Genomic DNA, 10,241 nt, shown 5'->3' with positions numbered 1-10,241 from the left:
CTAGGGAGCTACCCTTTTAGGTGGTGACATCCACCTCTCTATGTAGCTGTGTCTTATTGGGAGCATGCACTTCATGATATCTGCCACTAAATAATTTTGATTCTATGCGGAAGTGCATCAGAAGGAGTCTGGCTGAATGGGCCTGGGGGTAATAATGAGATGATATGTCAAAGATAGGTACACACTTTAGGTCGTTAGTCACAATCACCACACTCACAAATCCAATGACAGTGTATCTTTATTCTCATTTTCCAGAGCTATTTTTTGTCAGTGCAATCAATGATCTGGTTGATTCAGTGATACTAGCTTCATTCTCATTCTTGTGACTTTCTAGATTATGCAATGATAGGATATTTGAAAAGAAATATAATTTTGTAAAGACGGGACTTATTAAATGATTGTATTATTTTCTATGACTTACTTAAAGAGTGCAATGCTATTTGTCAGTAAAAAGAAATTCAAGAGAAGAGTTTTTCATATATTTCAAAGAACTGGTATTAGCATTGAGAAAGCAAATAGCCTAAGTGATATCCGAGGCACCGCCACTTCTTTTTCTCTGAAAAATAAGATAGGAGTATATTTTAATACCGGAGTGCTGATGCATAAGGGCACTTGTACCCCAATGTTTACAGCAGCACTTTCAACAATAGCCATATTATGGAAAGAGCCTAAATGTCCATCACCTGATGAATGGATAAAGAAGATGTGGTTTATATATACAATGGAATACTACTTGGCAATGAGAAAGAATGAAATCTGGCAGTTTGTAGCAACGTGGATGGAACTGAAGAGTATTATGCTAAGTGAAATAAGTCAGTCAGAGAAAGAGAGATACCATATGTTTTTACTCAAATGTGGATCTTGAGAAACTTTAACAGAAGACCATGGGGGAGGGGAAGGGGAAAAAAGTTACACAGAGGGATGGAGGCAAACCATAAGAGACTCTTAAATACTGAGAACAAACTAAGGATTGATGGGGAGTGGGGGAGAGGGGAAAATGGGTGATGGGCATTGAGGAGCGCACCTGTTGGGATGAGCACTGGGTGTTGTATGGAAACCAATTTGACAATAAATTATATAAAAAAGGAGTATATTTTAATACCAATAGACTGTTTTATGTAATATTTTCTAGATATTTTCCAAAATGCTTAACAAAAAGTTAGAAAACTTAACCTCTGGCACTGTTGTCACCTAGAGTAAAGGTCACACTATACTGAAATCCTTTAGTATTTCTGATTAAATAACTTGAATTGAGTTGCATTGTACAAAATGTCACATTATAAAAGTGACTTTTCTAAAGAGGTGCTAAACTATTCAATTCTGGTTGGATTTTTGTAGATTTTTTTTCAACTGAAGAATGCTGAGTATTCATTTTCATAGAAGGAGGAATCAGAAAAGACTCTTAGCAGGGAGGAGATTTCAAAAAAACCTTTGCCTTTTACTTTTCCCTTGAGGCCAGATTGTTTGCTTTTTAGTGTCTGCTCTTTACTTCTTGGTGCCGTTCCAGCTTGCCCTTCTATCAAACACCCATGAGCCTCGGCCAACCAAGCCCATTAGGACAGGTAATTAATTAAGGTTATATTTGATAGAAAAGTCATGGAATTTTTAATTTCGATGTGATTGTGCAATTTTTTTTTAACCCTTGGAGACTTTATTTCATTCCAAGCCAACACAGATGTATTGGCAAAGTTACTTCTACCTTGCAAAGTGATGATTTAGGAGAACTGATTCTATATTGTGTTTGTAGAATGTCTTTTACACATTTACTACCTATGTTTTCAGAGTTAATACCAAACATATGGCATAGGCATACATGATTCTCAAAAATTTATTTTTATTTTAAAAAACATTGCTAAAGTCCCCCAAATTATTAGCTTTGTAGGACTGTCTAAACACTAACTTCCCCCCTTTTGATAAGACCTCTTCATTAGTTCCCCTGAAAGTTTTTTGTTTCTCTTTTAATTTAAGGTATGTCATGGTATTTAATGCATGCCTCTTGGCAAATACTTACCAAAAACTCTGAACGATTAGGACACTATCTTATGGTTCCTTTTGGTAATCAGTATTGGCCTAGTGAGAAAAGGACATTCACAAGAACTTCTTATTAAATAAAAATTAAATTGTATTCTAATTAATTGATTATGAATAATCAATTATTGGCCTCCCTATTCAAGGTAAAGACCACATATTTTACTATATCATTACCTCTCTCATTATTTCCATGACTAAGTCCTATAAACATTAACTTTATATTTTCTATTAGATAACAATTTCTTACATAAAATGGATCTTTGTTTACCTTCTTTTCCATCACCTGGGGGGTAATAGTTGGGTCTATAGCAGGAGCAAAATAATTTGTAGTGCTGGGTTTTTGTGAAGTAGAAGGAATGAAAAGTCCTCTGTTGGCATGCTTAAAGTTTATCATTTCTTTTTGTGCTCCTGCTGGCTATGAAGAATTAGAAAGAAAACTAAGTGGTTACCGGTTCAAGTATGAAGTCAAAATTGGGAAGAATATAAAGCAATAGGATTGAGATGCAAGGCAAAGAATTTATTTGAGAAGTAAATGACTTCATTGCTTTTCTAGGTTATAATCTATCATAGAAAGACTATAAATAAATACCAGCAAACATGAATGTCTCTTGATGCCTGATTTTAAATGAGTGTACCTAGGAGTGTATCTTATATAGAGTAGTAAATATTTGGTAATCTGCATAAATTGAATCTTGACTGGCATAAGATTATGGGTGGAAAGAGGAATAATTGTTGATGGAAAAATAATAATAAAGTTTTCATTAAAATGCACAATAGTGCGGGAACCTGTAGGTTGTCAGTTGCTGATTTCTGGTAGGTAGCACAGTGTGGTGAGGAATCTTACCATCACAACAGTTTCAGAAGCTGTGTCTGTGAAGGGATCTAAGGCTAGTTGCTGCTGGACTCCCGGTATAACCTGAAAAATTGGAAAGTTTTTAAAAAGCCTAAATTTTTCATCTATAAAATAGTGGTTTTACATTCAAGGCAGTTAGCACACGTCTCAACTTCTTTAATTTCAGTTTCTTAAAAACAAACATAATCATTTAGATTCGAGAAAGAGAAAAGTAACTCGTGACATGGGACATACAACTCTGCTTGTGTTGTTAGGAGCTTGCTGGACATTCTCTGCTGGGCTCTGGTGTTCTGTTGAATATTAACAACCCTGCAGAATACCAACATCAGACAAGGTCATGTCTGAACATGATGAAGTACAACAAAAACAAGATCACTCTGTAATCTTGTGTAAAGCAAGGTCACCATGCTAGCCACAAAAATACCAGGTATCCTCATATCCTGGATAATCTGAGTAACTCTTCTTTTTTTATGAATCATAGCCTTTGCCTTGCTCTGTTGTTCTTATCTTCTAGGTAAGAATTGTTTAATTAACCAGTTGTAGAATTATCAATCATTTCTTGAGAATACCGAATTCAGAGTGAACCATTACTTCCTGAAGTCACCCCAAAATCACCTGATAGAAGCCTAGAAGAGTCACCTTCCTATTAAGGCACCCACAGGGGTGCCTGAGTGATTCAGTTGGTTAAGTGTCCAACTTTTGATCTCAGCTCAGGTCATGATCTCATGGTTTATGGCATGGAGCCCCATGTAGGGCTCTGCACTGACAGCACAGAGCTTGATATTCTCTCCCCCTCCCTCTCTGCCCCATCCTGCTCATGTGCTCTCTTTCTCTCTCTCAAAATAAAGAAATAAACTTAAAAAAAAGATTTATTAAGAAAAAAAGACACCCAGAGTTCCCCATGTGTGTCCTCCGCTGTTGCAATGAGTAGATAAATCTAATTTTGTTCAACTATGGTGGTGTTCCTGATGGGTTTTGGATGAAGGGCACTGATGGATTTAATAGGTCATGAAGCAAGTCATTTGAAAAGTTAGTTTTGTTTTTAATGAAAAATGTGCATTACTTACAGGTTCTACTTGTACTGGAATATATCCAAATTGGGTATAGAATGGCATCTGTCAGATTTTTGGAAAATGTGTTAGATTTGTTGTATGATTTTGTCATAATTTTATAATAAATTACGACTTAAAATTATATATAATATTGTATTATAATTATATTAAATACTTTTTTAATAAAAGTTCATATCTTCTAGGTGATAAAAATTATTGATAAATTACCAAGCATCTTTTTAATACTGTATTATTCCTAGCTTAAAATTTCCCGTTTCTCTCTAAATTAACACGTCTCAGAATTACTACTACCAGTCTCTTAAAGCATAATTTTCAGTTTTCTCTAGAGAAACCAGTTTTGGTTTTAGAGTGGTGATAAGCTACTAAAAATTTCCCCCATTCTAACTAAAAGAAATCTAGTTATGTATGTGCCACCTGGAATTACATTAGAATTCCAAAAATGTATTGCAGGGCCACAAAGCTCAATATAAAGTTATCTAATTGTATCTAGTGATCCTAGGTGCCGTCTGTCATGGGGGATATTTATTTATTTATTTTTTAATAATAGCCACATATAAATATGACAAGAGGGATGCTGGTAACTTTTAAAAAATTAGAAGATTTTTTCCAAGATGATGCAACCTTTGGCCTCTGATTTTACTGAAGTCCACTCACTGACTTCGTTCTTTTTAAAATTCAGCTTCGAGCACTTCCATCTTAGTGATATGTTAGGAGAACGCACTATATCTTTTTGTCACCATCAGTCTAGGCTGTTGACTTTTGCAGTAAATATACTCAGATATTCTCTTCTCTGAAAATTTACTATAACTTCTCTATTCTCAGGAGGAACTAGTCAGATTACAATCAAATAGTAGTTACCTGCTCCTCAAATTGCTGCTGTCCTGTTTGTGGAGGTGACTGTGTGGCTGTCTGTTGAGGTTGTTCCCAAGGTAGGAGCATGTAGACTGGATAGTACTGAAACATCTATTTGTAAACAGAAAAGTACATAAGAGCTTCCATTAGATCCACATAGGTCTTTAAAAAAAGTCTTCTAATGTCAATATTGTTTTACAGCTGATATATATATATATATATATATGCATAAAGTAGCCCTTCTTTAAGCACATATATGCATATATGCATAAAGTAGTCCTTCTCAGACTTTAGAAATAACTCATATTACACATGATGCTGGACTTTAAGATTACACTTAACAGAAGACCATGGGGGAGGGAAAGGAAAAAAAAAAGTTAGAGAGGGAGAGACCCAAACCATAAGAGACTCTTAAAAACTGAGAATAAACTGAGGGTTGATGGGAGGTTGGAGGGAGGGGAGGGTTGGTGATGGGGATTGAGGAGGGCACCTGTGGGGATGAGCTCTGGGTGTTGTATGGAAACCAATTTGACAATAAATTTCATATTAAAAAAAAAAGACTGCTTGGTCATACACATTAAGGAAGTAGTAAAATAACAAGATTTTCAAAAATGGCACCTTGGACCTTACATAAAAACTGTAGATTTTATATACAGACATCATGTACAAATTACTTTGCGAATATTTAAGAAGAGAATAGTTTAGCAGCATTTTCCATATTTTTTGAGAATCATTATTCCGCAGGATATGGTATTAGAAGTTCTATGATAAGGAACGAATTCTCAAGAATGTTTTGCCTTTAATAATTGCCATTTTGAGACAATCCCTATATATTTTTAGAATATTGGGCAACCCAGAAATAGACAAGGAAATGCTTTAACTGCAAGTTTAACATGCCACACATTATCATGTATTGGCTTCCATTTATATCTGTGTGTGTCTACACATGTATATTTGTTTACAGAAAATGGGGACCTTAGTATGTACATAGAGTTTAGTATGCTGTTTTGTTTCCTGCATAATTAAATAAGAGACAATAATAGATATAAGAGTTAAAAAACAACAAGTGTAGTTTGAGAAGTACATTTTATGCAGTGGTTCTTACTTTTGGCTACGAGTTAAAATCACCTATTTAGCATTTTAACAGATAATCATACTTGGGATCTACTCATCAGGTCTTGATTCATTAGGTGTGGGCAGGGTCTGGGCATTTGTAATTTTGAAAATTACAGAGGGTGGAGAGCCACTGGTTTAGTGGTTAAAAGAAGGATGAAGAATTATATTCCCAGTCATCTATTTACTTCCATTAGGATTGGGAATTTAATCTCACTAAGACTTAGTTTCCTGATCCTTAAAATGAAGCAGTTTCACTTACCAAGTATAGAATGAGGTAATGTCTAGAAGTAACTTTTATTTTATGATAAGGGTGGGACAAAATTACATAATTATGATTACATGGGAGCCAAGTGGTGTAACTTTTGATGAAATGGTCAGTTTTCTGCTGGTGAATAATTTATCTATGTCCCTATTTCTTTGAACCTAGTTTATTATAAAATTAATTAAACTAATCTTAAGAGGGTTTTTCGTATTACTCTAATGATTATACTAGTTGGCATTCATTTTTTAAGATCTCTTATTTAATAGAAATCACCATTTGATTGTAATATGAAGTTAAATTGAAAATACACGCAAGAACCTGGAAATATTTTGAGCAGAGTGCCATACTGCCAAATAACATGGTAAGCGTTTTTTATCTCTTCATCATATCATAATTTATCAATTTAACACACCTACCTCTAAAACAAAATTCAGGGTTGGAAAAAGCCTACAGTATTTTTTTAGTTCCCAAATGCCAGTACAAATGCCATGCAGAGGGAATGTGACTTATGGCTTGGTGAGCTCCTTTATTCCCAATACACTAATGCCCTGGAAACTCGGGAATCTCCTTAGCTGTTCTTCCTTCAGGAGTTATTATGTAAGCCTAAAATTAACAAACTGATGCAATCCCAGCAATGGTGGCACTAGACAGAGATAATTGTATAAGTTTCATAGCCCTGCTATAGGAGTCAGAGCTACAAATATAAAAGAAAGCATTAGGTGGAGAGTATATATAGCCATCTGTCTGTAGGAGTGACAGTATTCCATTTATTTACCTGTGCTTGCTCTTGAGGCATTTTGAAGGAGAACACATAGGGCATAACCTGCCGAAAAAAGGTATAAAAAATTATACTTGACATTTGAAAATATATTTAAAAAATATTTTTAATGATTATTTTTGAAAGAGAGAGAGAGAGACAGAGTGCAAGCGGGGGAGGGGGGACAAGAGAGGGAGACACAGAATCCAAAGCAAGCTCCAGGCTCTGAGCTATCAGCACAGAGCCTGATGGGTGTGAACTCACAAACCAGGAGATCATGACCTGAGCAGAAGTTGGATGCTTAACTGACTGAGCTAACCAGGTGCCCTTAAAGATATATTTTTTAGATGTTTACTTATTTATTTTGAGAGAGAGAGAAAGAGAGAGAGAGAGAGAGAGAGAGAGAGAGAGAGAGGATGCACACTTGTGAGCGGACACACATGAGCAGAGGAGGGGCATAGAGAGAGAGATTGAGAGAGAATCGCAAGCAGACTCTGTGCTGTAGTGTACAGCCAGATGCAGGACTCAGTCCCACAAACCATGAGATCATGACCTGAGCCAGAATCAAGATTCAGATGTTTGAGGCTCCTGGGTAGCTAAGTCGGTTAGGTGGCCAACTTTGGCTCAGGTCATAATCTCATGCTTGGTGAGTTCGAGGCCTGCATCAGGCTCTGTGCTGACTGAAACTCAGAGCTTGCAGTCTGCTCTGGACTCTGTATCTCTCTCTTTCTCTGCCCTATCCCACTCACACTGTCTCTCTCTCTCTCTCTCAAAATGAATAAAACATTAAAAAATGTCAGATGGTTAACCAACTGAGTCACCCAGGCACCCCTGTACTCGACTTTTTAACATAAAATTCCGGAGCTGTTTTTCTTAGACCTAGCCACTACATGTGTAATTTATATACAAGAATTCTGTGACAACAAAAGGGTATCTATTATGTGTATGTCATTAATGAAAATTGTTTCTTTTTTAAAGATGAAATTTCTCTAATTATCTTTTCTAAGACTTGTTTTATCACTTTTGATTTGTGACTGTGATATAATAGCTGATTTAAATAGCTTTTTTTTTTCATGTGAGAAATCAGAAAAGATAGGGAAGTACTTCCAGTGATGGTAGAGAAAATTATGAGAAAGAATTCTCTCTCAGTAACCCCTGTCTTATTTTAAAGAACTCCTGTCTTGTTTTTTGTTTGTTTGTTTGGATTTTGTTTTTAAGAGATAGAGAATGAGCAGGGGAGAGAGAGAGATCATGACCTGAGCTGGAATCAAGAGTCAGACGTTTAATTGACTGAGTCACACAGGCACCCTGCTCCTGTCTTATTTTAAAGCTGATTCATAATTCATTTTCACATTCAAAGTGAGTTACCTCTCCAAAGAATAATATGGGAGAGGCTCTACTTACATGATTAGAGCCCTGTTGGGTCTGTGGTGATGTTTGAGGCTGTGAGGGGTCCAGCTGTCCCACCTGAGATCCCTGGGCAAAACTGACCCATCCTGGGAAAGGTGTCTGATTTGGGAACAGTCCAGCCAACCGGTCAAAAGCTGATAAAGAGAATTGGGAGAGCCCTGGAATTTGAGCTTGCTGCTGCTGTTGTAGAATCCCAGAGAAAGGAGGAATCCATGAATTAAATGGGCCCTGGGAGGACATGAAAGAAAGGAAGAATTTCTCTTTCATTTCAGAAAGAATTTAAAATCAGTCCTGAGCAAGAAAAGGACAAAATGTAAACGATTTCTGCAATTCTACTGCAGCATTATAAAAAAGGACAGCATTTTAGGACATTATGAGCTGTGCAAATAGCATGACCAATGCTGAATTCCCAGAGATCATAAAAAATATGGGGCAGAGTGAGGTGGATGAAGGGTATGGTTTCTGCAGTTGCCAGACTGGTTGTAAATCTTCCTCAACTGAGTATGACTTTGTGTAAATAGTTAATTTAACTATCTCATAGTTGTGAGAATTTGTGTCTGGTATGTGTCAAGTTCTCAGTAAATAAATCTTAATCAGATTACAGCTTTTACTTTTGTCTTCAAACAAAGGTCATTAGAATATATGGGATGAATCCATAACCTTGATAATTGAGATTTCAGAAATGAAATCAGAAAACATTTTGTCCTCATACAAACTACTGTAAAAAAATGTCATAGGCAAATCTTCTTAGAATAATCAAAGAGGTACCTGAAACTGTAGTGGCTGAAGCTGAGCAGTATTAAGATTCAGAAGTAACTAGAAAAGGAAAGATAATATGAAAACCAGATTATTACACATGCTAAAACGATTAAGAACGATGTTTACTACAAATAAAGAACAAGTCAGAGCTGACTGATCCGTTTCCTGCTAGTGGTGTTTTCTCACTAAGCTTATGCTAAATTACTGTGATTAGAGATTAGGATTTAACCACCTCTCCCCTGCTGTGTATAAACTTGCAAAACTTCAGCCCATTCCAGTGGGCTAGCCACTCACTTTATGCTCTTAAACTCCTATACACATCTGTATTAGGTGCTATTAGAATAAAAATATATATGACATACTATCTCTGCCTTTAAAGAGTTTACTGTCAAACAGGGGAGCAAAATGATATTCTAGAAATAACCTGGTACACCCAATAAACATCAGTATTGGAAATGTATTTGGATATAAGAGCTAATGGATAGGCATGCAGGGTAAATTAATGAAGGCTTTTATCTCTACTCTACTGGGTTTCCATAGAAAGAAACAACCAAGATGGAGAGATCGTTGTAAGTATTTCAACTAACCTCATTGCTGTTGCTTGCAGACATAAGGCGCTGTGGGATAAGCTAAAAAATAAACAACAAACAAATGGTGAAAGAAGGATTTGTTAAAGGTTCCCCACAATGGTTTTAGTTATACCATAAGATCACTTACTGGGGCTGACATTGTGGCTCCCAGAAGCCCAAGAAGAATTATAGTTTTCATTTTCAGATGAAATAGCTAGAAAATAAGTTGTAAAATTGACCTTTAAAGAGAACCTCTGTGTAAAAATCATGATAACAATAATTTGTTAGTATTGTTCCATCAGAGGAGTGGTTGGGTGAATTCTATAGTATTTACTTATATATTAGGATTTAAAATAAAAAAGGCATACTTATAAATATCTATAACAGACCTTATTCTTTTTCTCAGAGCAGCTCTTTATAAAAACCAGAATTGTTTGCTTCTCCTCTTAGCTTGACCAAATCGTTCATTTGGTGGCATGTGATGTAGTTGAATGAGTTAAAGAACAAGGTGGCATCCTCCCTTGCGATGTTTTGTACTTAAGGGGATGGGAGGCCCATC

At 35.9% G+C, this 10,241-nt stretch overlaps 1 protein-coding gene across 1 annotated transcript; it reads right to left on the bottom strand.

Annotated features, from left to right (window-relative positions):
• Positions 1–520: 520 nt before the first annotated feature.
• ODAM (odontogenic, ameloblast associated) lies at positions 521–9,881 on the bottom strand. The gene is made up of 10 exons (XM_049630030.1): positions 9,831–9,881; positions 9,701–9,742; positions 9,123–9,170; positions 8,349–8,582; positions 6,963–7,010; positions 4,816–4,920; positions 3,952–3,999; positions 2,876–2,947; positions 2,300–2,446; positions 521–556 (listed from the first exon to the last, which is right to left on the bottom strand). The coding sequence occupies exons 1-10, from the start codon at positions 9,879–9,881 to the stop codon at positions 521–523; spliced, it is 831 nt and encodes a 276-aa protein (XP_049485987.1).
• Positions 9,882–10,241: the final 360 nt, after the last annotated feature.

This window comes from Panthera uncia, chromosome B1 (genome assembly GCF_023721935.1).
Source record: "Panthera uncia isolate 11264 chromosome B1, Puncia_PCG_1.0, whole genome shotgun sequence".
NCBI lineage: Eukaryota > Metazoa > Chordata > Mammalia > Carnivora > Felidae > Panthera > Panthera uncia.
The sequence above is the reverse complement of the archived record's forward strand: the minus strand, read 5'-3'. Positions and strand labels throughout refer to the sequence as shown.

Bases quoted from the DNA above. Each gene is read 5' to 3' on its own strand.
- ODAM (XM_049630030.1), bottom strand. From the start codon at position 9,881: ATGAAAACTATAATTCTTCTTGGGCTTCTGGGAGCCACAATGTCAGCC. The intron at 7,011-8,348 runs GTAAGTAGAGCC...TTTTTTCGGCAG, and splicing joins CCCAACAGGGCTCTAATCAT to GTTATGCCCTATGTGTTCTC. The intron at 4,000-4,815 runs GTAACTACTATT...AAAATCTGACAG, and splicing joins AGCAGCAATTTGAGGAGCAG to ATGCCATTCTATACCCAATT.